This window comes from Gymnoscopelus microlampas, assembly GCF_963454915.1.
Source record: "Gymnoscopelus microlampas genome assembly, chromosome: 21".
Lineage (NCBI taxonomy): Eukaryota > Metazoa > Chordata > Actinopteri > Myctophiformes > Myctophidae > Gymnoscopelus > Gymnoscopelus microlampas.
In genome coordinates, this window is record NC_139958.1 from 38,302,409 (window position 1) to 38,329,683 (window position 27,275).

Genomic DNA, 27,275 nt, shown 5'->3' on the forward strand with positions numbered 1-27,275 from the left:
AAACTTAGACTGAGAGAACGAGAGCAATCCATGGTCTCGAAGGGCGGATCCAAACCCAGGCGCCCGGAGCAGCCGCGTCCTCCGATTGCTTCACCAATCTATGTCCCCGCCTCCCCTCCCCCCCCCCCCCCCCGGTCTGTGCACGGAGCAGGCTGACGTCACCAAATTTAGAGCGACGCCCCTCTGCACTCTGGTTGGTTAGGAGTTAACAAGGTCCTAAGACCATCGTTCCTGCACCGTTCGCCCAGACTTTTTTCTTTTGAAACAAAAAAAAAGGCTGGGATTCCGAGGCTAATGAAAACTAGACTGAGAGAACGAGCCCCATCCATGGTCTCGAAGGGCGGATCCAAACCCAGGCGCCCGGAGCAGTGCGGCGCCTCCTATTGCTTCACCAATCTATGTCATGTTATGGCAAAACTAGGTTACAATATTTACATTATAATTCATAAACATAGCCCACATTAAAAAAAAGTAGGCTATAGGCCTATTAAGATTAGGTGATTGTGTAATAATTGTGACAGTGACAGGCTTAGGTGTCGTGTCAAAAAAGAACAGATATACAAGCTTACATGTAACAGTGAAAATAGCCGATCTACAAGCTCACAGCACGTCACATCACGACCAGCTGTGAGCTTGTAGATCGGCTATTTCACTACTTTTGTGCGAATCGTGTATTTACGAAAATATATAAAAACTTGAAATATGGAGATATGAGGTTTCTGCCCGACAGCAACGATATGCATGGAGGTACAGGCTGTAGATTGCAGGCCAAATGCACAGTGTTATGATGCAGTGGTTCTCAAAGTAGAGTCCGGGACCCCCAGTGGTCCTTGGGGGTATTCCAGGGGGTCCCCAGGCCAGCAAAATGTGTTGATACAGTTTCACAATTATTTGAACCACTTTATCCCTTCATTTATTTGCTATTCAAAAATGGCAGATCTACAAGCTCACAGTGTGTCACTACATGACACGCTGCAAGCTTTTTTGTTTTTTTACAGATCTTCTCTGGCACAAAACATTTTCAGATGGGGGTCCGCTGCCAAATACATATCAATTTGGGGGTCCTTGATATGAAAAAGTTTGAGAACCACTGTTATAAAGTATGTATATTATACAATTGGGCCAGGTTAATCCGGTGTTTTATATCATATGGTTATTATTACTATGGTTAATGTGCTTAGATGCATGTGTAGGCTAATTGTGGTGTTATTATCACTACATGGTACATACTAACGTTATCCATGACTACAAATATATAAAATATAATAGTCTAGATCAGTGTGTTTCCAAACCCTGGGTCAGGACCCATTTTTGAGTCACGTGAGTTTTCTTTTTTATGGTTCCTATTTAAATGGAAAAAAAAATTCAAAAGATTTTCACAAATACAAAAAATAGGGGGGGGGGAATACATTTCTGAGGTTTTCTAAAATATCTAAAGAAATACCATGAATAAACCTGTTATAGTCTAACCTGTTTTCATCATCATCTTTACTTTTCACAGCTAGTAATGTCCCATCAGCCTCCTCTGCTCTTAGAAGTAGCTCCTCCTGTTCCTCTTTAAACTGCAGAGGTTCTGGTTCCTCCATGCCCAGACCGAGGCTCCTCTCCTGCTGTTCAGGGAAAACCTCCTCTTCACACACAGAGAAGTGCAGGACGTCTAGACAAAAGATGACATTAGAGAAAACCATTAGTTTCAACTTATCATTTTTCTATGAAATGTTTCCTCTGTTTTATAGCCGTCGTCGTTGCTGGAACATCCACTGTAAATAAATGCTTCATTTATAGGCCTGTGCACAGTTAACACAGGAGACAAATGTATTCCTAATAAGAATGTCATTTTCACAGTTGAGGACATTATGGAAGCACCAAAACTGACACTCCTGCAATTCTCACAACCACAGACAGACAGACAGACAGACAGACAGACAGAGAGCAAGAGATAACATTTAAACTACTTCATTCAAGTGAGATACTAGCCTACTTCAAACAAACAAACAAACAAACAAACAAACAAACAAACACACACTCTCTCTCTCTCTCTCTCTCTCTCTCTCTCTCTCTCTCTCTCTCTCTCTCTCTCTTCTCTCTATCTATCTATCTATCTATCTCTCTCTCTCTCTCTCTGTCTCTCTCTCTCTCTCTCTCTCTCTCTCTCTCTCTCTCTTTCTCTCTCTCTCTGCTGTTTATTATCTCGCCACTCGCCAGTATGTTTAATTTGTGATCAGTGGCAGAACAATGCCAGGCCGGGATAAAGGGCACATGAACGGGTCCCCTGAAGTGGCAGAACACACTGACGGAGAAAAGTAAAATAAAATTCCCTGCATACAGATGTACTATTTATATTGTATCAACATGCTCTACTAAGATACAGATGTACTAGTGTATTACTACAGAATAACTATTACTTATATTGTATTAACATTTAACATACTGTGCCAGGTAGCGTATGTTAATACAATATAACCAGTTCGTCTGTAGGTTAAAGTATGTTATTACAATATAACTAATATATAATGTAGTGCATATTATTGTTTGTCTTAAAATGTTTCGGTGAATTGAATGGAACTGTAGGCCTACCTCTGTGCTTTTTCTTGCAAACTGTTAATAAAGTATTCAATCAAAGTCTACCATTAAAGATGTATATTGCAGTAACATACTCTACCACATATATGTATTAGTTATATAGAAATAACATACTCTACCATTATATATGTATTAGTTATATAGTAATAACATATTCTACCATTATATATGTATTAGTTGCTTAGTAATAGCATACTCTAACATATATGTATTGTATATTAACATGTGGGACATGTTTCACTACGGTCTTGTTCCTCACCTCACAACAATCTAGAATTCATTCAACGACCCCAAACATCTCTTCATCAGCCACAGAGAGCCGCTGGTTAAGGGATTCATTCATTCAGTGTTTGTAGTAAAGTCACAATTAAGCATTAATTAATGAATTCATTCTATTCCAAAGTGGAACAAATCCAAAGCTAACGTTAGCTCTCGTTGTGCTCACGCGCGTGGCCCATCAACAATGGAATGAACTTCCGGGTCAGCTCAAAGTTGTGATCTTTGTGGTGATCTGATGCTTACCGCCCCCTGCTGGCCAAGGTGTGTAAAGTCTTCTAGAGAAGACCAATGTTTCTCAATCTTTTCCAAATTGAACCCCAGTTGAACACTTTGTGACAATTTTTTGTCTTTTTTGTATTAATTAAAGTTTTTTTTCAAAAATTATTTTAAAGAGACTCAAACTACAAATGTCAATGTACACATTTTGACATTTTACAAAAATAGATCTACAAGCTCTCAACATGTCGCAATGTAACATTGTGGGCTTGTAGATTGGCTATTTGATAAAATAAAAATAAACTCTAAAGCTTTGAAGTACATGGGTCAGCCATACAGCGTACTTGTTTATCGTCGCTGTCCGGCAGGAACCAGCTAACTACACTTTTCTGCTTTTGCTTTCCCCCCCCATAAATCAGTGCTATTGAACGCTCTTTGAATTAAAAAGTGCTTCAGACAAAAGCTGGTTTTGCTGACTACAGGCTCCAGCCCCTTTTGACCTCCAACCTCATTGTGAGCTTGGAGGTCCATTCAGCTGTTCTTATCGATGATGAACAAAACCTCCTAACTCCATTTTTGTTTTTTTCAATTCCTGAAAAATGAACATTTTAGAGTTAGCTGGTTCCTGCCGGAAAGCAGAGTTATATTCTTCTGCAATAACATTTTACTTAACTGCATAATAAGCTTAAGCTTCAAATGCACATCTGACAAAATCAATACAGGGGACTAAGTTGTTAGTTGAATGGTAACAAATGCATTATTACAAAACATGTCTCCCACAGTGAAAATGTATGATCCTTCATTCTAATCTCAGCATGCCTAAATCAATTCATTAAGTTCTTTACATGTTTTTATTCTTTTCTCTATGGAAACTATTTATTTCTTAGTCATGATTTCATATTCAAACCCGATTATTTGCCTTTTATGTTTTTTTGTGTCTTGTATGTCCTTTAAATACTTCCATTTTCATCAGGTCTTAGTCAAAGAGTTCAAGATGTATTGCTGTACACAACAGTACTTTTTCTTTCTATCTTCTGCCTGTTTAAAACCCCACTGGACAGCCATCTTCCTGAGTGCTTTGCAGATTCGCCCTCCATTTGCCCCAAAGTGGTTGCGGCATGCTGCATCCTCCTCAACAGTGGTTCTCAAACCTTTTTGTCTCGGGTCACCCCTGTAAATAACATCTCACATCCACGGCACCGCCTTATAGCAGATTTACAGCTTGTAAATCTGCTATTTTTGGAGAAGAGATTTGGTGATTACAGTGCAGAAGAATACTTAATCAAATCTCAATGAAAGGCAAACAGATATAGCTGTGATTTATGAGAACTGAGAGCAGTTGCAGCGAACCTGCAGTTTTCTGGGAGTTTATATCAGATATGTGGTGCATAAAAATGGAACCACGTTTAGTTTTGATTCTATGGACAGAACGCAGACCTTTCCAAGAGGACCAGAGATGTCTAGATGGTTAATGATATCGTACAAGATCAGAGATGTATTTTGGCCCTAAACCATTCAATGCTTTATAGAAACAAGTCCTTTAGTCGTGATATATTTTCAAGGTCATAGTAGGATGACTTGGTAGGTAGTTGGCATGTTTTTTTAGCTTGGCTTGTAGTTTCTAACATCACAGATTGAAGCTGGGTGCTAACTTTTAAAAACAAAATGTAAATACTTCAGATTTGTCTTAAACTAAACAATAAAATAATGATATCAATAGATTAGGTTGATTGATTGATTGACATTTTTACTTGTGTGTCCAGCACCATAAGATGTCCAGCCCATATGGGCTTACAAGACACTCATAATTCACATACATACACCAAGATGTCCCCAAAAACACACACACACATATATATATTACTAAAATATAATTTAAAAAATCCTCCTCCTCCACAACTCCCAGGTAACAAAGAACACAAAGTCGCTCCCATATTGAGTTTGCGGGATATAAATAGCAAGAAAAAATGCTAAAAGAATATTGCGACTCCCTGTGTTCAAAACGTACACAAAGAATTCCATCACACACTTTATTCACATTATTAACAGAGAACTGATCAGTGTTCTTAATACAGAGTCGCAATACGATTATGACCGAACCAAGCAAGCCCCTGTATAACAAGAGTCCTGGCTCATTCAAAGAAATGAAATCAGGATTTAGGGAATTGAGCAATACTGAGTTTGTTGACGTCCATCCGTTAAAGCTGCACTATATCCTTCCCCCCCTCTGCCACCCAGGTGGAAGAGCGCATCACTGCATGTCTGGCTGACATCTCACAGTGGATGTCTTCTCACCACCTCAAGCTGAACCCAGACAAGACTGAGCTTCTCTTCTTCCCAGCTAAGTCCTGCCCCACGCAGGATCTAACTATTTCCATACACAACGCCCTGGTGACTTCCGTTCCAACAGCCAAGAACCATGGTGTTGTCCTGGACAGTCAGCTCTCATTCAAGAGTCAGATCACAGCGGAAACTTGATCTTGTAGGTTCACACTATTAGCATTCGAAGGATTAGACCCTTTCTCACCCAGGAGTCAGTTCAGCTCCTTATCCAGGCATCAGTCATATCAAAAACTATTGTACTCTCCTTACCGGCCTCCCGGCATGTGCACTTCCTCTCCAAATGATCCAGAATGCAGCAGCACGCTTGGTCTTCAACCAGCCAAAATGTTCACATGTCATCCCATTCTCCTCTCCCTCCATTGGCTCCTAGTTACTGCCCGCACAGAGTACAAAACACTGACGTTGTGACGTTGGCCTAGAAAGCAACCAAAGGTATGGCACCCAGTATCTTCAAAGCCTGATCCAACCCTACAACCCCTCCCGCTCTCTCAGATCAGCTAGCACAGGGAAGCTGTCAGAACCTTTGCTAAAACATCCAGGACAACGCTCCACACGTCCCAGACTCTTCTCCCTTCTGGCTCCCAAACTATCGAAGGAACTCCCCATTGCAATTAGAACTGCAGACCTATCTTCTGCCGTAATCTGAAGATTCACCTCTTCAGACTCCACCTCAGCCCGTAGCACTTGCCCTAGCCTTGACGACCTTGCAAGATTATGCAAAGGCTTAAATGTAACTTAGATAGCATGTTAGGTAGACAGATGCCAGGTCATTGGTGACCCGGCATCCTATAGTGTGTATAGTTTCGAGGTAGGCTGATGATAGGTTCTTGGTTTATGTATGTATTAGTTATTATTCGATTATTAGTTTACTTATGTGTTACCTTATTATTCGATTACTATGTTTCTGCATTTGATGTATTACCAGTATGTGTATTATGATGTACTATGTTGTATTATACTCTCTGTGTAAATACTCTCTGCAATTTTCAGAGAGTATTTTTATAAGGATCAAACAGCTAGAAAAAGGGCTCTCAAAGCCATCTTGGTTGTAGGTTTTTTTTACACTGTCATCAGATGTTTATACTTCATATATTGTAATCTACTAGCCTAGCACACTACCTAAAACAATATTTAACAAACAAACAAAATAATTATATTTTCAAACAGGATTTACGCCTATGCATGTGCCTCTTCAGATTTTGCGTATTGGCGAAGCCTTTTCCACAAACTGTACAACTATATGGTTTTTCGCCTGTATGGGTCATCATATGGGTTTTCATACCGTACATATCATAACAGCCTTGGCCACATACTGTACAGCTTAAGGGTTTTTCCCTATGGATCCTCATGTGGTGGTTCCATTTTCTGCTGGCTTTGAAGATTTTATCACAAACTGTACAACTAAATTGTAAGTGTCTGTGACACTTGTCCTTTTAACTTCAATTGTTTCTTTAGTTTGAAGTTAATTTGTTATTATTTGGCTTATTTTGGGGCACCTTTATTTTGACATTTCCTGTGTATTTTGGGCTACTTTTACTTTGACACTTCCGGTTACTCCTACGGTCTTATTGAGGCACGCTAGCTTCACACACAAACAGAGTCAGACCCATTCATTCATTCAGAGATGCACAGTAGCACGCACCAACGTGTCTTCTAACCAGCGCGACACGGTACGAATTGTTTGTTTGTTTATCTGCTTTAACGTTCTGTAGCCCTGTATTATGCACTTTAATGGCGCAGTTTGAGTAAGGTTGTTTTATTGTTCACAGTGCCCGTTGTGACATTTGGTGCAATGATTGAACATCAAACAAATGATTGTCTGATGTTACCTGAAGCCAAGGTGGCTTTGTAAGCAGCCCAGCCCAGTATAGCACCCCTGGATAGCGGAGTGAGGTACAGGAGTGTTCTTTTGTTTGTTGTTTGTTTGGATTTTCTTTCTGATTTATTTGGGTTCTATTAATTGTTTGTCTGGTAATCTGAATTGGTTATGGTACGTTTTGGTACTTGCATTTTGAAATGGGTTATTCATTCACTGAATTATATCAACTATAAATTAACTATTTTATTGTTGAATTGTACTTTGAAAGTGATGATTGACAGTATTTATTTCTATTTTATAGTTTTCACGGTGTTCGAACAGAGCCTTCATTCTGTGTTGAAGAAAAATAAATACACCCGTTGAAACCATCCACCTTCGTCATCATTCAAATCCAAGGGCCGCTACATAAATGTTTTTTCGCCTGTATGAGTCATCATATGGGTTAATGGTTTTTCGCCTGTATGGGTCATCATATGGGTTTTCATACCATGCATATCATAACAGCCATGGCCACATATTGTACAACTTAAGGGGTTTTCCCTATGGATCCTCATGTGGAACTTTAAAGACCTACTCAATTTGAAGGTCTTGGCACACACTGTGCAACTAACAGGTTTATCACCTGTATGGATCCTTGTGTGAGTTTTTAGATATGCCCGATTTGCAAAGCGTTTGTCACACAATGTACAAACATAGGGTTTTTTACCTGAATGGATCCTCATATGAATTTTAAAATATTTCCCATCTTTAAAATGTTTGTCACACAATGTACAAACATAGGGTGTTTCACCTGTATGGATCCTCGTATGAATTTTTAAATATGCCCCATCTTTAAAACTTTTACCACAAATTGTACAAACAAATGGCTTTTCAGGACAATTCGACCCGGTCAGGTCGACCCTCGTTCGACCCGCTTGGACCGGACAATTCGACCCCAATTCGACCCAGAGAGAGAGAGAGAGAGAGAGAGAGAGAGAGAGAGAGAGAGAGAGAGAGAGAGAGAGAGAGAGAGAGAGAGAGAGAGAGAGAGAGCTCCGTTCCGTCAGCACCAATAGGACATCCGTTTTTTGAGCTAGCAACAATAAGGTTTCCGGCTGCCTTCAAAGTAAGATCCCCGCATTTAACTGTACTATGCATTTTGAAAAACTAAAGTACTACTCCACTACATTTCAGAGGCAGATATTATACTTTTACTCCACTACAATTATTTGAAAACTTTAGTTACTTGTTACTTTGTATATTTTTGATTATTATTACAAGACCACTTCAGCCCTATTTAAACTTTGGCAATTTGAAAATAGCCGATCTACAAGCAAAAGATTTTATACATTATTATTTCTTTCTTTTTATTAATAGAAAAATATATACTGTAGCCTACCTACAGAATATTACAGGAATAGCAGGAAATAAGTACATTACAAATGATTATTTAATATAAGACTATAGGCTAGGCATATCTACCTTTATTGTGTGGTTGATGGTCAGCACCTTTGAGACATTAGGGACATACTATAGATCTTTGATGAATGTAATGTGGGCATTCCAATGGCCCATTTCATCAGCACTATAGATCTTTGATGAATGTAATGTGGGCATTCCAACCTCTTAAATAATAAGCTACTAAATATAGGCTACTATAGGCTACTCTCAGGACCTCACCGTCACTTGTACCTTGTACTCTACTACCCTCTAGGGGTTACACATAGATACTACTAAATAATAAGCTACTAAATATAGACCAATTAATTGTTTACTAACATTGAGACTGGATGCGCAGGTGATTGTTTCACGCAATCAATTTCCAACCTGTTGTTTCGGGGTGCGCTAGTTTCAGCACATCCCAACCCCCTCTTGTGTGTTGGCTAGTGAGACGCGTCCTAGCGAGACCTGATAGAATGGGTTTCATTTAGCGCATACTGGTTGCACGCATACTGGTTCTTATCAGTGTGACGTCGTCTGTTAAGGGGTCTATAGGCTACTATAGGCTACTCAGGACCTCACCGTCACTTGTACCTTGTACTCTACTACCCTCTAGGGGTTACACATAGATACTACTTTCCAGACAATTCGACCCGGTAGATTTTGTGTTGAACTGACTCAAATTCGCGCCTGGTCGAATTGTCCTGGGTCGAAATTTCTCGACTCCCTCTAACGGGTGTATTGTAATAACATATTACCATTATATGTATTGGTTATACTCTACCATACAGATAAACTAGTTTTATTGTATTACTGTACACAGTTATATTGTAATAACATACTCTAACATACAGATGTACTAGTTGTATTGTATTATATTTACCATTATGTATGTATTAATTGTATATTAACATGTGGGACATTTTTCACTACGGTCTTGTTCCTCACCTCACAACAATCTAGAATTCATTCAACGACCCCAAACATCTCTTCATCAGCCACAGAGAGTCGCTGGTTCATCAAGGACTTCGTTCATTCAGTGTTTGTAGTAAAGTCACAATTAAGCATTAATTAATTAATTAATTATATTCCAAAGTGGGACAAATACAAAGCTAACGTTGTGCGATCGTGCGCACGCGCGTGGCCCATCAACAATGGAATGAACTTCCGGGTCAGTTGCAGCTTTAGTGGCAGCGGTGGCCTAGTGGTTAGAGGGGCGGCCTTGATACCGGAAGGTCCCTAGTTCGATTCCCCAATTCATCACATCAATCATGAATCACCGCTGAATAGCCCTTGAGCAAGGCTTCCATGCAGGGTCCGGCTGGAAACAAGTTTCGTACTTAGTCCGACACCCTGGGTAAACAACAAACTTTGCTTTGCTTTAGCTCAAAGTTGTGACCTTGGTGGTGATGTAATGCTTACTGCCCCCTGCTGGCCAAGGTGTGTAGAGTCTTCTAGAGAAGACCAATGTTTCTCAATCTTTTCCAAATTGACCCCCATTTGAAAACACTTTGTGCCAAGGACCCCCTCACGAGGAGTTTTTTTGTCTTGTATTAATGCAAAACCACTGCAAAACCACTATTAAGTATAGGTTTTTCAATAATTCTTTTAAAGGCACTCTACAAATGTCAATGTACACATTTTGACATTTTTCAAAAATAGCAGATCTACAAGCTCTCAACATGTCGCACTGCAACATTGTTTTTAGATTGGCTATTTGGTGAAAAAGAAAATCGTTCGAATCCTATGGCATCGAACAAAGCTCTAAAGCTTTGAAGTACATGGGTCGGCCATACAGCCTGCTTGTTTATATTCTTCTGCAATGTAGTTTTACTTAACTGCATAATAAGCTTAAGCTTAAAATGCATATCTGACAAAACCAATATAGGGGACTAAGTTGTTACTTGAATGGTAACAAAGTGAAAATGTATGATCCTTTATTCTAATCTCAGCATGCCTAAATCAATTAATGCATTTCTTTACATGTTTTTATTGTTTTCTCTATGGATACTATAGAGTTGATGATATCATATCCGTGGAGAGGTTGACAGTCGGAATGTAGACTGCATCCGGGAGCAGTATGGTTAGCGCCCCAGCCCCAGTGTCTGTCAGTCATCTTGTTGGTGCCTATTCTTGTGGAAAGCAGAAGAAAAAAGTTTTTGCAAACAACTTTTATTTTATCCAAAATGAGTTTAGCCCAGTTAGACTCTTCACATATTATAGTCTGTCTGACATAAATGTCAGAGCTAAAATCGACATGTAAATATATAATAAATACATAAACACGTAGATAAGATATAAGTTAAAGCTAGCATTTGTAAACATTGCTAACCAAATCCTCCGTTTCCATCCAAATATCGCGAAATCACTGTAAAATCCGCTGTTTCTACCCGATCGTTTTGAAAGGTATCGCTAGTCTGTTGGCTTGTGTCTAATGTAAATATCAAAGAAAGATATGTTGACAATAATATTTTGTTACAACAGCCTTGGAAACAAAGGACATGGAAATCCCGCTATGCATGATGGGATAGATAGCCCAGTATACTATCTCTGAATCCATTCAAGTGGTGTTTTCTCTATTTAAAAGATTTAACTTTACTTTAGTTTTATGGGCTGTTTCAAAACTCAATTTTATTAACCAGTATCATTATTTTGCTATGATTCCCTGCTCATATGACATAAAAAAAATGAATATGAAAAAATGCTAGATGACTGTCTCCCAGTCAAATTTGGTCACATATTATTATTCAAAACATGACTTATCAGGCCCAGAAATAGACTTGAGTTTAAGGGAAAAAACATGATTGACAATTTATATAAACGTGTAGGAGTAAGCAGCTAGACAAAGGGCTCTCAAAGACATCTTTATTGTGTTTTTTCATCCTGCCATCAGATGTTTATAATTCATATATTGAAACATATCAACCTAGCACACTACCTAAAACAATATTTCACAAACAACAAAGAAATTAGATTTTCAAACAGGATTTACGCCTACGCATGTGCTTCTTCAGTGTTTGCATACAAGCAAAACCTTTTCCACAAACTGTACAATTAAATGGTTTTTCCCCTGTATGGGTCCTCAAATGCCTTTTCAGTTTAAAGCTGTCTCTGAAGTTTTTATCACAGACTGTACAACTAAAGGGTTTTTCACCTGTATGAGTCCTCATGTGTGACTTAAGTCCCCCCCTTTTTATGAAGGTCTTAGCACACACTGTGCAACTAAAGGGTTTTTCACCTGTATGAGTCCTCATGTGTAATTTAAGTCCCCCACTTTGTATGAAGGTCTTAGCACACACTGTGCAACTAAAGGGTTTTTCACCTGTATGAGTCCTCATGTGTAATTTAAGTCCCCCACTTCGTGTGAAGGTCTTAGCACACACTGTGCAACTAAAGGGTCCATCATCTGTATGAGTCCTCATGTGGCGCTTTAGAGACGTACTATGTTTGAAGGGTTTGGCACAGACATTACAACTATAGGGTCCTTCATCTGTATGAGTCCTCATGTGGCCCTTTAGAGACTTATTAGACTTGAAGGTTTTGGTACAGACATTACAACTATATGGTCTTTCATCTGTATGAGTCCTCATGTGTGGCTTAACTTCCGAACTTCGTATGAAGGTCTTAGCACACACTGTGCAACTAAAGGGTTTTTCACCTGTATGGGTCCTCATATGAATTTTTAAATACGCTCTGCTTGTATAACCTTTGTCACACATTGTACAGACAAAGGGCTTCTCCCCTTTATGAGGCTTGATGTACTCTGCCACCTCACTAATACCTGTATGGGTCCTCATATGAAATTTTAAATTCCCCCCTGTTGTAAATCTTTTACCACAAACTGTACAAACAAAGGGTTTTTCCCCTGTATGAGTCCTCATGTGATTTGCTATAATATATCTTTGCTTGAATCTTTTGCCACAAATTGTACAACTAAAGGGTTTTTCCCCTGTATGAATCCGCATGTGCAATGCCATATGACCTCTACGGTTGAATCTTTTGCCACAAATTGTACAACTGAAGGGTTTTTCCCCTGTATGTATCCTCATGTGTACTATGAAATTGGAATTTTCTGTAAATCTTTTGCCACATACTGCACAAAGGAAGGGTTTTTCTCTTGCATGAGTCTTTGCGTGGCTCTTATAAACAGCTTTATTAACAAAACCTTTTCCACAAATGGTACAAAGGAAGGGGTTGTCCCCTGTATGAATCTTTGTGTGTTGTACAAGATATGATCTACGATTAAAACGTTTGTCACAAACCTTACAACTGAAGGGTTTTTCCCCTGTATGAATTCTCATATGGCTTGCAAGATTTGTCAATAAATTAAAGCTTTTGTCACAAACCTTACAACTGAAGGGTTTGTCCCCTGTATGAATCTTTGTGTGTTGCACAAGATGTGACTTAGAAATAAAGCTTTTGTCACAAAGCTTACAACTGAAGGGTTTTTCCCCTGTATGAGTACTCATGTGTCTTAACAGATGTGCCTTACGATTAAAACTTTTGTCACAAACCTCACAACTGAAGGGCTTTTCCCCTGTGTGAATCCTTGTGTGTGCTACAAGATGTCCCTTTTGACTAAAGCTTCTGCCACAAACTTCACACAAATATTGTTTCTTCCTTTTGCACCTTTTTTTTGATGATTTCAGGTGACCTTCCCTGGTCTCCCAATCATCACTGTTGTATGTGTCAGACTCAGAACAGTGTGAAGAGAGGAGATGGTCATCACTAGTTGGTTGTGATTTTCCCAGTGTGTTTAAAGCTGACTGACCTTCCTTGGTCTCCCGATCCTTACAGTCCTTTGGGTCAGATTCAGAACAGTGTGAAGAGAGGAGCTGGTTATCACTATTTAGTTGTGATGTTCCACAGTCCTTTTCATCAGCTTGTGTTTTCATGTGTTCAGTTGAGGTGCTGGCTTGAGACTTTGTCCTTCTGTTTTCACCATAATTCTCACTATTCAAAGCTAGTAATGTCAACATTGACCCGTCCTTACAACTGAAGGGTTTTCCCCCTGTATGAGTCCTCATATGTCTTACAAGATATGACTTACGATTAAAGCTTTTGTCACAAACCATACAACTGAAGGGTTTTTCCCCTGTGTGAATCTTTGTGTGTTGTACAAGATGTGACTTACGATTAAAGCTTTTGTCACAAAGCTTACAACTGAAGGGTTTTCTCCCTGTATGAATACTCATGTGCGTTAACAGTTGTGACTTACGATTAAAACTTTTGTCACAAACCTTACATCTGAAGGGGGTTTCCCCTGTATGAATCCTCGTATGTCTTACAAGACTTGACATACGATTAAAGCTTTTGTCACAAACCATACAACTGAAGGGGGTTTCCCCTGTATGAATCCTCGTATGTCTTACAAGACTTAACTTAGAATTAAAGCTTCTGCCACAAACCTCACATTTATATTTTTTCTTCCTTTCGCGACTCATGGATGGAGTTTTTTTTGATGATTTCAGGTGACCTTCCCTGGTCTCCTCCCAATCATCACTGTCCTCTGTGTCAGATTCAGAACAGTGTGAAGAGAGATGGTCATCACTAGTTGGTTGTGATTTTCCCAGTGTGTTTAAAGCTGACTGACCTTCCTTGGTCTCCTCCCAATCATCACTGTCCTCTGGGTCAGATTCAGAACATTGTGAAGAGAGGAGCTGGTTATCACTAGTTGGTGGGGATGTTCCACAGTCCTCTATATCAGCGTGTGTTTTCATGTGTTCAGTTGAGGTGCTGGCTTGAGACTCTGTCCTTCTGTTTTCATCATGATTTTCACTTTTCACTGCTAGTAATGTCAACGTTGACCCATCAGCTTTCATTGGTCTTTGGAGTAGTTCCTCCTGATCCTCTTTAAACTGTGGAGGCTCGAGTTCCTCCAGGACCAGACCGGAGCTCCTTTCCTGCTGTTCAGGAAACTCTCCCTCTTTAGGTGCAGGAAGTCTAGGCAAAAGATTAAATGAGACACAATTACACAATGTTTGAACTTTACATTTTTCCATTAAATGTTTCCTCCACTAACTGTGGTAGCTGGAAGAACTTAGGCTGTCCACATCTTTCTGTTTTGGGCTAGGTATACATTTCTTATTTATTTTTTGGCTCTATTTGATAGGACAGTAGACTGACAAGAAATGGGGAGAAAGAGATGGGGAGTGGCAAGCAGCAAAGGCCGTCGGGATCACCACTGTGATGCAACTCCACACACACACACACACACACACACACACACACACACACACACACACACACACACACACACACACACACACACACACACACACACACACACACACACACACACACACACACACACACACACACTAACATCAGTGGTGCTTGAAATAGGTTATTTCCTTAAAAGTCATACAGTGTAATCTTTTCAATAAAGCAAAAGCTACTTTGGATAGAATCTTTCACTGGTATATCTATCACAATGGCCATTCCACATAATTTGTTTTGCTTATTTATATTAGTTTATTTTATGTATTGATTTGTATTCGCCCTGTTACCTAGATCTATAATATTGCTTTATCTACTTTTGACATGCATGTAGATTGTTTTCTTCTTTTTGTTTTGCCCCTACCCCTTTCTCCCTAAAGAGGCCCTGCCTTTAACCAGCCCACCATGCCTTTAAAGAGGTGGTGCCATGGTTTTGCACTTTTTCTGTTTTTACATGTGTCTATGAGGTTGATAGAACTTCATTAAGCCCCTTAGTGGTGTTTTATGGTGTTTTATGTCTTCTGAATATTTTGAGTTTCTTCCTGGAGGCTGAAACCTTGAGGGTCAAACGTGCCAATAGAAAAACAGTGCTTTAGTGACAGAGTAAAAATATACCCTCCCCCTCATTATCATAACACAACAAGTGTGGGCATGAGGAGGAGGAGGGACGAGGACAGGTGGGTGGTGCTAAAATGGTGGAGGAGGTGCTAAGGTGAGAACCAGGTATACTTAATGAACTGGAGGCATGTCCAAATAAAAACATAATTTTAACACTTTCTGTACACTTTTTGGAAAATAAATCTTCCTCCTAGTATAACCATAATACCTGATGATTATGTTTTAGGGGGGGGGGGGGGGGGGGAATCACTGAAAATCACAGCACCCCGTCTTTAAGAATGTATGATTAAAGACCCACTCCACCTAAAAAATATGAATGTTTTTTAAGCTTATCTATGAAACTCCTGGTGGTTTTTAGCACTCTGCTTTTCTCTAAAGCATCATATGGATTTTTACCCCCAAAACTGGCCTTAAGACCGCCCTCTCTGTGAAAGCAGGTGTGTGAGGCATAGACGCCGGAGGGGGGGTCCCGCGGTCCTTAATGTCCCCCCACTTTTCAGCTATCCACTTCTTTTATATATATATATATATATATATATATATATATATATATATATATATATATATAAATTAAAAAATTGTTTAAATCGTTTTTTTCAAAAATACTTTTTGCCTCCGCCCACCCCACCGTTCCCATTGTCAAGCGGCCCCAGACATGCTAATTGCCTCTAATAAACAAGTGATCTCTGTGGCTGTGCTAAACATGTTCTGCAGGTTTTGGCTTTGCCGTCTGCACTTATTGAAATGAAGGGTCGCTATGCTGTGTCCCTCGACTCCCTGCACTAACAGTCACTCACTGCATGCACTGAATACCAGTGGTGGAAAAAGTACTCACATTTTTTACTTAAACAAAAGTATCAATTCTGCGATGTAAAAATACTCTGTTACAAGTAAAAGTAAGGTATTAAAAATGTACTTGAGTAAAAGTAGAAAAGTATTGGTATCAAAATGCATTGATACTTTTACTTAAGTAAAACATTTGAGGATGGGACACACTGAAGGATGGGTAGAGTGTTGTTAATGTTGTTTTATGGTAATTTATGAATTAATTAAGCAAAAAAAAATCGCACACGCTTCACGCGCGTACATCCCCGCGACGCAGGGGGGCGGGGGGGAGTCAGGAAGTCGCCACTTGGCCACGCCCGGCTATGACGTCATCACTGCCCCCCCACTATTTAACCCCTTCCGGCGTGCCTGGTGTGAGGTGTGTAATGGAAATTCTAGAATGCCAATATTTGGGCCATAGAATGTTAGCCACACAGCTCCTGTTCCTGTCATTCAACAACTGTTACAAATGTCTATTTACACATATTCTCTGTGTCAGCATGTAATCTGTCCTAAGTGATACTATACATGGTCATTGCTAATTTAACCAGTCAACACTATTATATATGGTACTACTGTCACTTAGTATAGCCTGTTTATATTTATCTCCATTTAGGGAGAGCATCTTTGTGTATAAAAGGTGTCCCATATGACACTTCAGGAAGCTTCTGCCCCGTGGGGCTGTTGGTCAGGCCATTAGGCCTGGCTATACTGATCTGTACTGCTGTTGCTCTGCTGAATCTTCCTAATAAATGGTCAACACGTCACCCAGACTGGATATTAATATTTTACATTATAGGTGATACTTGACTCAGGTATCATGTCGCATCATCAGGGACACGCCAATCACGTCCTGTTACAAGAGATGTGTAACCACCTAGCACGCATGTATATATGCATACGTAAAGTCAGCCTCTGAATGGGCAACATACCGCGATACGCTTCCCTCGACAGGTTTATGGCTTTATTGCCCTTCCAGATGTGATACCTTGAACAGTGTCTCGAAGGCAAATGCCGCCGATCTACAAGCTCACAACGCGTCGCATCCGTGACGCACTGTGAGCTTGAAGATCGGCTCAATGAACCGCGGAGAGTTTTCCTTCTAGGCCAATGTAAAAACACATATGACAGTATTCTACCAACACATGCTGTTTTTAATTTTCTAAAAGTTTGCACAGATCATCACAATTAACTTTATTCTATCACTGCCTAGTGCCTACATCGTAACATTATGGCAAAACTAGGTTACAATATTTACATTATAATTCATTTATAACTTAGAAATGATAAATATAATAAACATAGCCCACATTAAAAAGTAGGCTATAGGCCTATTACAAATGGTGATTATGATCTCAAATAATTGAGATTAGGTGATTCTGTAATAATTGTGACAGTGACAGGCTTAGGTGTCGTGTCAAAAAAAAGAACAGATATACAAGCTTACAACGCCTTCACGATGCAACACATTGTTAACGTGTAGATCAGTTCCTCTTAGAAACGCGACATCATTGTAGGATGGAGTACATCGTCGCTGTTGTGTTGCTTTTTTACTACAAATGTAACAGTGAGCCGATCGACAAGCTCACAGAGCGTCACATCACAACCAGCTGTGAGCTTGTAGATCGGCTATTTTCACTACTTTTGTGCGAATCGTGTATTTACGAAAATATATAAAAACTTGAAATATGGAGATATGAGGTTTCTGCCCAACAGCAACGATATGCATGGAGGTACAGGCTGTAGATTGCACGCAGTGTTATAATGCAGTGGTTCTCAAAGTGTCCAGGGACCCCCAGGGGTACTTGGGGGTATTCCAGGGGGTCCCCAGGCCAGCAAAATGTGTTGATACAGTTTCACAATTATTTGAACCACTTTATCCCTTAAAGGATCTACACCATGAATTAAAAAAAAAAAATCATTTTTAATATCATACTGTTTATGTCCCTCACACGTTTTTCAAACGGTTTCAGCCTAAATCAAACCTCAGATATACTCATTCCAACTAACTTCTCTCTGGCTTATAAAGCACTTTCACCTGCAATACCACATTGTCCTGTTTGGCACGGGGCGCTATTGAGCCAGTTTGTATGCATGTTATCTCCTGGCTCTGTGTGGAAAAAGTTTTTTTTTTAAGTTGGAACTGAAAAAAACGGGAGGGATTTTATCAGACGTGATGTCACGTCTGGGTGAAAATCAGTTTGGTCTGTTTTGCGCGAGAAAAAAGGACACTCTGCTTCCAAATTCCGCCGATTTTCGCCGTTTCTTTTTTTACTCACGCCGTTTGGTACAACCCCCCAAGGTTGGTGCCCTGTGCTGCGCTGCTTTTATCCGCCAGATTGGGACGTTCACGGCATATTTTGCACCATTACGGTGCGTTCATCATTGGTGACGAGTGCCTCTAACAGCCGCTGCATGCAGCGAGCTGCGAGTCGCAGCCTGTCTGTGTGTCAGGATGCGAGGCTCACACAATCACAGCATGCGTCCCCCTGCGCCTAATGGCTGTACATGGGGCCGACGCGTGCTTTAGTGTGATTGTGTGAGTGTGGCTTCAGGAAGTAAATTCCTAGCCTAAATAAAAGCTTGGAAATTCCTGCTGTTGGTACGCAAAAGCGCCTCGCGTCGTCTGATGTGGTGCGCATTATTTATTTTAGGTGCGCATGCGCACCTGCGCACCAGTTATGTGCACCCCTGACTATATGGTTAAATGTTCTTAGATGCATGTGTAGGCTAATTGTGGTGTCATTATCACTACATGCAAAAAAATATCCATGACTACAAATATATAAAATATAATAGCCTAGATCAGTGTGTTCCTAGCCTCGATCTCCAGGCTTTTATGGTCATTCGCATTTTGAACCCTAGGTCAGGAGGACCCATTTTTGTGTCACTTTTTTTTTATTAAATATTTAAATGAAAAAAGATTTCAAAAGATCTTCACAAATACAAAACTTTACATTACTAAGATTTTCTAAAATATCTAAAGAAGTTCCATAAATAAACCTGTTATAGTCTAACCTGTTTTCATCATCATCTTCACTTTTCACAGCTAGTAATGTCCCATCAGCCTCCTCTGCTCTTAGAAGTAGCTCCTCCTGTTCCTCTTTAATCTGCAGAGGTTCTGGTTCCTCCATGACCAGACTGAGGCTCCTCTCCTGCTGTTCAGGGAAAACCTCCTTTTCACACACAGAGAAGTGCAGGAAGTCTAGACAAAAGATGACATTAGAGAAAATTATTAGTTTCAACTTCTCATTTTTCAATGAAATGTTTCCTGTTTTATAGCAGTCATCGTTGCTGGAACATCCATGTATGCATGTATGTACATAATGACAATGTCTGCATCCTTCGTGAAGACCTGATAGATGCAGACATTGAAGCTGTGTGGGTCGAGATCATTTTTAAAGATGCTAAACCTGTGCTAGTCGGTACCATATACAGACCTCCTAACTAGACTGATTTCTATGATAGACTTGATGAGTGTTTAGCTAAAGTGGACCATGCGGAGACGATACTTCTTGGTGACTTTAACACGGACATGCTCCGTAAGGAAGCGTCAATGTAGAAGTCTTTCAAGGGGTTTTGTGATCGGCACTCACTCAGCCCACAAGGCTGTGTGTTTCCACTTAAACTACCATAGATCTCATTCTAACAACGGACAAGGACAAAATCCTAAATAGTGGTGTTTCTACCTGTGGCATATCTGATCATAACATGATCTTCTGCACTAGAAAGAAACGTAAACCTAAGACCGGTTACCACAAATCAGTCACGATCAGAGACCTCAAAAACTACAAGAGTGAGGACTTAGATCACAGACTAGAGGAACAGGATTGGTCCGACGTTCTAAACAGCACACAGGTAGACGAATCTTGGCTTGGTTTCAAAACCAAATTCATTCAAATTTTGGACAGTGTGGCTCCCATGAAAACCATAAGGGTCAAAACCCGCTCGGTACCATGGATGAATTCGGACATCCTTACTGCCATAAAAGTCAGAAACAAAAAGTGTTCTGAGTTTCATAAAGGTAGGATCAAACTCGCCAAATGTTTTAACAAGGGTCTCAAATCCCACGTAGCTAAACTTGAAAAAGAAAAAAAGAAGCTAAGAAACAAGGTTAATGGCATGCTCCTGTTAGCAGAAAAAAGCTACCTTGATGACAAAATTGAGGAAAATCAAAGCAAACCACGAAAGCTTTGGAAGCTATTCAACAACCTACTAGGCTGCAGCAAGAAATTGAAAACCAGATTTACAAACATAAACCTCAAGGTGAATGACACTCTCACTACAACCAAACATGAAGTGAGTAAAATCCTCAACATATTCTTCACGACCGTAGCCTCAGATTTGGTTGAAAAACTAACCCCCTGATTTTAAACTCTCCCCTGTGAAAACAGAAGAGGTGTTTAAAAAATCACACCCTGTGTGAAGGAAGCGGTGCCTTTGGGGCGGGCCTTAACTCATTTCAGTTTGTCCCTATTGGTCGTCTGAGTCCACTTACCAAATGTGTACTTGGTGGCATGCTGCAAACTGCCATAATGGCTGTTTAAAGGCCAGCCAATGGGCAGACAGAGGGGGCGGGGCTTAAGTAATTACAGTTCGTCCCTATTGGTGGTTTTAGTCCATGTGCAAAATTTGTACTCCGTAGCATGCTGCGAACTTGAGTTATGGCTGTTTAAAGGCCAGCCAATGGGAAGACAGAGGGGGCGCGGCTTCAGCAATTCATGCTCGTCCCTATTGGTGGTCTAAGTCCACATATTAAATTTGGACTTGGTGGCATGCTGGAAACTGGAGTTATAGCTGTTTAAAATCCCGTGCTCATACGGGCGGACGGACATAACATACGCTGGGGGGTCCCTGGACAGAGGGGGCGGGGCTTCAGCAATTCATGCTGGTCCCTATTGGTGGTCTAAGTCCACATACCAAATGTGGACTTGGTGGCATGCTGCAAACTGGAGTTATAGCTGTTTAAAATCCCGTGCTCATACGGGCGGACGGACATAACATACGCTGGGGGGTCCCTGGACAGAGGGGGCGGGGCTTCAGCAATTCATGCTGGTCCCTATTGGTGGTCTAAGTCCACATACCAAATGTGGACTTGGTGGCATGCTGCAAACTGGAGTTATAGCTGTTTAAAATCCCGTGCTCATCGCTCATACGGGCGCTGGGGGTCCCTGGACCCCTCTTTGATAACTTTATCAATGCATGCTCGTGCCTATTGGTGGTCTAAGTCCACATACCAAATGTGGAGTTGGTGGCATGCTGCAAACTGGAGTTATAGCTGTTTAAAATCCTGTGCTCATTCATCCCAGGCTCAAACGGACAAACGGACAAAGTCATGTATAGAGCGGTTGGCACCGCTAAAAATTGAGTGCTCTTCATCAACACAGAGCCACAGGCCTCGACAATATCCCCCCCAAATGTCTAAAAGACTCAGCCGCCTCTATTGCCCCAATCATTACCCACATAATAAACCTCTCCATCATACAGGGACGGGTCCCTAACAATTTAAAAAATCACACCCTGTGTGAAGGAAGCGGTGCCTTTGATGAGTGGCCTCCTGGTGGCGCTATAATAGGGCGGGGCGGGGCTTCAGCAATTAATGCTCGTCCCTATTGGTGGTGTAAGTCCACATACCAAATGTGGACTTGGTGGCATGCTGCAAACTGGAGTTATAGCTGTTTAAAATCCCATGCTCATACGGGCGGACGGACATAACATACGCTGGGGGGTCCCTGGACAGAGGGGGCGGGGCGTCAGCAATTCATGCTGGTCCCTATTGGTGGTCTAAGTCCACATACCAAATGTGGACTTGGTGGCATGCTGCAAACTGGAGTTATAGCTGTTTAAAATCCCGTGCTCATACGGGCGGACGGACATAACGTACGCTGGGGGGTCCCTGGACAGAGGGGGCGGGGCTTCAGCAATTCATGCTGGTCCCTATTGGTGGTCTAAGTCCACATACCAAATGTGGACTTGGTGGCATGCTGCAAACTGGAGTAATAGCTGTTTAAAATCCCGTGCTCATACGGGCGGACGGACATAACATACGCTGGGGGGTCCCTGGACAGAGGGGGCGGGGCTTCAGCAATTCATGCTGGTCCCTATTGGTGGTCTAAGTCCACATACCAAATGTGGACTTGGTGGCATGCTGCAAACTGGAGTTATAGCTGTTTAAAATCCCGTGCTCATCGCTCATACGGGCGCTGGGGGTCCCTGGACCCCTCTTTGATAACTTCATCAATGCATGCTCGTGCCTATTGGTGGTCTAAGTCCACATACCAAATGTGGAGTTGGTGGCATGCTGCAAACTGGAGTTATAGCTGTTTAAAATCCCGTGCTCATTCATCCCAGGCTCAAACGGACAAAGTCATGTATAGAGCGGTTGGCACCGCTAAAAATTGAGTGCTCTTCATCAACACAGAGCCACAGGCCTCGACAATATCCCCCTCAAATGTCTAAAAGACTCAGCCGCCTCTATTGCCCCAATCATTACCCACATAATAAACCTCTCCATCATACAGGGACGGGTCCCTAACAATTAAAAAAATCACACCCTGTGTGAAGGAAGCGGTGCCTTTGATGAGTGGCCTCCTGGTGGCGCTATAATAGGGCGGGGCGGGGCTTCAGCAATTAATGCTCGTCCCTATTGGTGGTGTAAGTCCACATACCAAATGTGGACTTGGTGGCATGCTGCAAACTGGAGTTATAGCTGTTTAAAATCCCATGCTCATACGGGCGGACGGACATAACATACGCTGGGGGGTCCCTGGACAGAGGGGGCGGGGCGTCAGCAATTCATGCTGGTCCCTATTGGTGGTCTAAGTCCACATACCAAATGTGGACTTGGTGGCATGCTGCAAACTGGAGTTATAGCTGTTTAAAATCCCGTGCTCATACGGGCGGACGGACATAACATACGCTGGGGGGTCCCTGGACAGAGGGGGCGGGGCTTCAGCAATTCATGCTGGTCCCTATTGGTGGTCTAAGTCCACATACCAAATGTGGACTTGGTGGCATGCTGCAAACTGGAGTTATAGCTGTTTAAAATCCCGTGCTCATACGGGCGGACGGACATAACATACGCTGGGGGGTCCCTGGACAGAGGGGGCGGGGCTTCAGCAATTCATGCTGGTCCCTATTGGTGGTCTAAGTCCACATACCAAATGTGGACTTGGTGGCATGCTGCAAACTGGAGTTATAGCTGTTTAAAATCCCGTGCTCATCGCTCATACGGGCGCTGGGGGTCCCTGGACCCCTCTTTGATAACTTCATCAATGCATGCTCGTGCCTATTGGTGGTCTAAGTCCACATACCAAATGTGGAGTTGGTGGCATGCTGCAAACTGGAGTTATAGCTGTTTAAAATCCCGTGCTCATTCATCCCAGGCTCAAACGGACAAAGTCATGTATAGAGCGGTTGGCACCGCTAAAAATTGAGTGCTCTTCATCAACACAGAGCCACAGGCCTCGACAATATCCCCCCCAAATGTCTAAAAGACTCAGCCGCCTCTATTGCCCCAATCATTACCCACATAATAAACCTCTCCATCATACAGGGACGGGTCCCTAACAATTTAAAAAATCACACCCTGTGTGAAGGAAGCGGTGCCTTTGATGAGTGGCCTCCTGGTGGCGCTATAATAGGGCGGGGCGGGGCTTCAGCAATTAATGCTCGCCCCTATTGGTGGTGTAAGTCCACATACCAAATTTGGACTTGGTGGCATGCTGCAAAATGGAGTTATAGTTGTTTAAAGCCAGTCGCCTCCTGGTGGCGCTATGATAGGGCGGGGCGGGGCTTCAGCAGTCAATGCTCGTCCCTATTGGTGGTCTAAGTCCACATACCAAATTTGGACTTGCTGGCATGCTGCGAACTGGAGTTATAGCTGTTTAAAGCCCGTGCTCAAACGGACATACGGACAAACGGACAGACGGACAAACGGACAGACGGACATACGGACGGACATAGTCAAAGGTAGAGCGGCTGGCACCGCTAAAAAAGCAAGGGTGACCCCTCTGTACAAAAAAGGAAACCAATTAGACCCTGGCAACTACCGCCCTATTTCTATTCTTAGCTCCATCTCGAAAGTCATGGAAAAAATCACACCCTGTGTGAAGGAAGCGGTGCCTTTGATGAGTGGCCTCCTGGTGGCGCTATAATAGGGCGGGGCGGGGCTTCAGCAATTAATGCTCGTCCCTATTGGTGGTGTAAGTCCACATACCAAATTTGGACTTGGTGGCATGCTGCAAAATGGAGTTATAGCTGTTTAAAGCCAGTGGCCTCCTGGTGGCGCTATAATAGGGCGGGGCGGGGCTTCAGCAGTCAATGCTCATCCCTATTGGTGGTCTAAATCCACATACCAAATTTGGACTTGCTGGCATGCTGCAAACTGGAGTTATAGCTGTTTAAATCCCGTGCTCAAACGGACATACGGACAAACAGACAGACGGACATAGTCAAAGGTAGAGCGGCTGGCACCGCTAAAAATAGTCTATGAACAGGTCGATAAATCTTGCCGAGAAAAATCTAATCTACAAATTCCAATCTGGTTTCAGAACAAACCACTCCACTGACACATGCCTTCTCTATTTGAACGACTCTATCAAACAAGATGTCGACAAGGGCAAATATTGCGGCATGGTCATGCTGGACCTCCAGAAGGCCTTTGACACCGTTAATCACCCAATTGTGATCAATAAGCTCAAAGCAATAGGTTTTGATGATACGTCAGTGAACTGGATGAGATCCTACCTGGAAGGGAGGGAGCAAGTGGTGGAAGTAAACGGCACCCAGTCCCCCCCCCCTCCCAGTGACTTGTGGTGTTCCTCAAGGAAGTATACTAGGACCTTTACTGTTCCTGATATATGTAAATGATATGTCTTCAGCCTGCGACTGCAAACTGTTCCTGTTCGCAGATGACTCGGCCCTGCTAGTCTCGGACAGGGACAGGCTGCAGGTTGAGAAAACTCTCAGCTCTGAACTCAACAAGATCTGCATCTGGCTCTCTGACAACAAACTTTCATTACACCTGGGTAAAACTGAATCCATCCTCTTTGGGTCCAGTCCTAACCTTAGCAAGGCAGAGAGTTTCACGATCAAAGTGGGTGATGATGTCATCAAAAGAAAGGAGGAAATTACCTACCTGGGCTCCATCTTGGAGGCAAACCTCTCTGGTAACAAAAACGCAGAAAAAGTGATCAAAAAGGTCAACCAAACAACACGCTATTTGTGGAGGATTGTTTGTCTACTAGTCAGTAAGAATACTCTGAAGATTCTTGCAGGGGCCCTCATACAAGGTTATTATGATTATGCATGCACTTCATGGTATCACAACACCTCCAAGGCCTTAAAAACAAGGCTCCAAACATCCCAAAACAAACTTGTAAGGCTACTTCTTGGCCTCAATCACAAAACCCATCTACCCCCTGCTCATTTTGCTAGGATTGGATGGCTTAGTGTTGAGGACAGAGTACAGCAACTTGCTATGGGCCTGGTCTTCTAGATACACCACAACATTGGGATCCCCCTGTATTTGTCAAAATACTTCCAAAATGTTAATCAAGTCCATGATCATAACACCAGAGGCAGCTCCATAAATCATGTTCAACCCTTTTTTGGCTCAACAAAGGGAAGTAACTTGTTCTCATGCTATTCATCAAAAATGTGGAATGCCCTACCAAAAGGAGTAAATGAGTGTAAACCCCTACTCACTTTCAAAAACTGCCCTAAAGATACACCTTCAGGAGGCTGCAATTCCAAAATGGCCCCTGTCCAAATCTTAAACTACCCTGGACTAGGCTTTGGCCTAACTGGCACACCGAACATCAAAGTCAAACCGTGGAGTTGAGTCATTACATTTAGTTTGACTCTAACATTACATTACATTACATTACAGTCATTTAGCAGACGCTTTTATCCAAAGCGACTTACAAAAAGTGCATTCACATAACACATACATGCTTGTACATCGTCTATTTCCACAATCTTTGTGTCTTTCTTATATTATTTGACAATTTGGCATATTTGTAGGTATTAAAAAAAGTTAAGTTAATAGTACATACCTATCCTGTGCAACTTTACTACAGGTTGCAGACTTGCATCAAGCAGTCCACGTCCCTGGTCCATCTCTCGCTGTTCCTCTAACAACATTGAATATGTTTTGGAAGCCATCTCTCTTGATGCTGTAGATGTCTCTCTGTGATGGCCTGTGGAAATCATCAGTAGAAATAACTCTTAGTTAACGCTAGTTAACGCACATGATTGAACACAGAGGTGACACTACTGCGCATGCGAGACGACGTGCAGAGCAGTGGTGTACAGTTAGCTAAGTCCTAACCTACCCCCTCCCCCCTTTCTCTTTCTTCTCTTGTACATATTGTTTTCACTCTTCATACCAGTAACCTGTAAACTGATCGTATGACATTCTGTATAGTAGCGTGTATATCTGTCTGTCTCTTATATGTCATCATGATTTGTGTGCATGGGGTTCTCATCTTAAACAAGCTCATTGCTTAATGAGTCTTCCAGTTTAGTAGACCTTGTATTGTGAATTTGTACTTCCATGTACTGCTATTCTCATGTCTTACTAAATAAAAGTACATCAATCAATCAATCAATCAAAACCATTATACATGTAGTATATAGTAGCTGTAATAACATACTCTACCATACAGATTGATTGATTGATTGATTGATGTACTTTATTTAGTAAGACATGAGAACAACAGTACATGGAAGTACAAATTCACAATACAAGGTATCTTGTAATACAAGATGAACTATTTATATTGTAATAACATACTCTACCATTATATATGTATTCGTTATATAGTAATAACATACTATAACATACAGATGTACTATTCATATCGTATAATAACATATTTTGGACATTTATAACTGTTGTCTTTGTTCCTCACCTCACAGATATCTTCAGCCTCTGTTAGAATTCATTCAA

General features: G+C 41.5%; 2 protein-coding genes across 2 annotated transcripts in view; both read right to left on the bottom strand.

Moving 5' to 3' along the window:
* LOC311038240 (uncharacterized protein) overlaps positions 1–13,716 on the bottom strand; it is a 35,873-nt gene extending 22,157 nt beyond the window's left edge. Inside the window, exon 1 of the mRNA XM_084047634.1 lies at positions 13,006–13,716. Coding sequence (XP_083903760.1) covers positions 13,006–13,686 — 681 coding nt within the window. The 5' untranslated portion in view covers positions 13,687–13,716. The remainder of the gene's footprint in view (positions 1–13,005) is intronic.
* On the bottom strand, positions 13,712–26,471 carry LOC311037957 (uncharacterized protein; the record flags this gene model as incomplete). Its single annotated transcript, XM_084047252.1, has 4 exons — positions 26,380–26,471; positions 19,340–19,526; positions 13,900–14,602; positions 13,712–13,717 (listed from the first exon to the last, which is right to left on the bottom strand). Exons 1-4 carry the CDS (start codon positions 26,465–26,467, stop codon positions 13,712–13,714), a joined length of 984 nt encoding a protein of 327 aa, XP_083903378.1. The 5' UTR covers positions 26,468–26,471.
* Between the last annotated feature and the right edge of the window lie 804 nt (positions 26,472–27,275).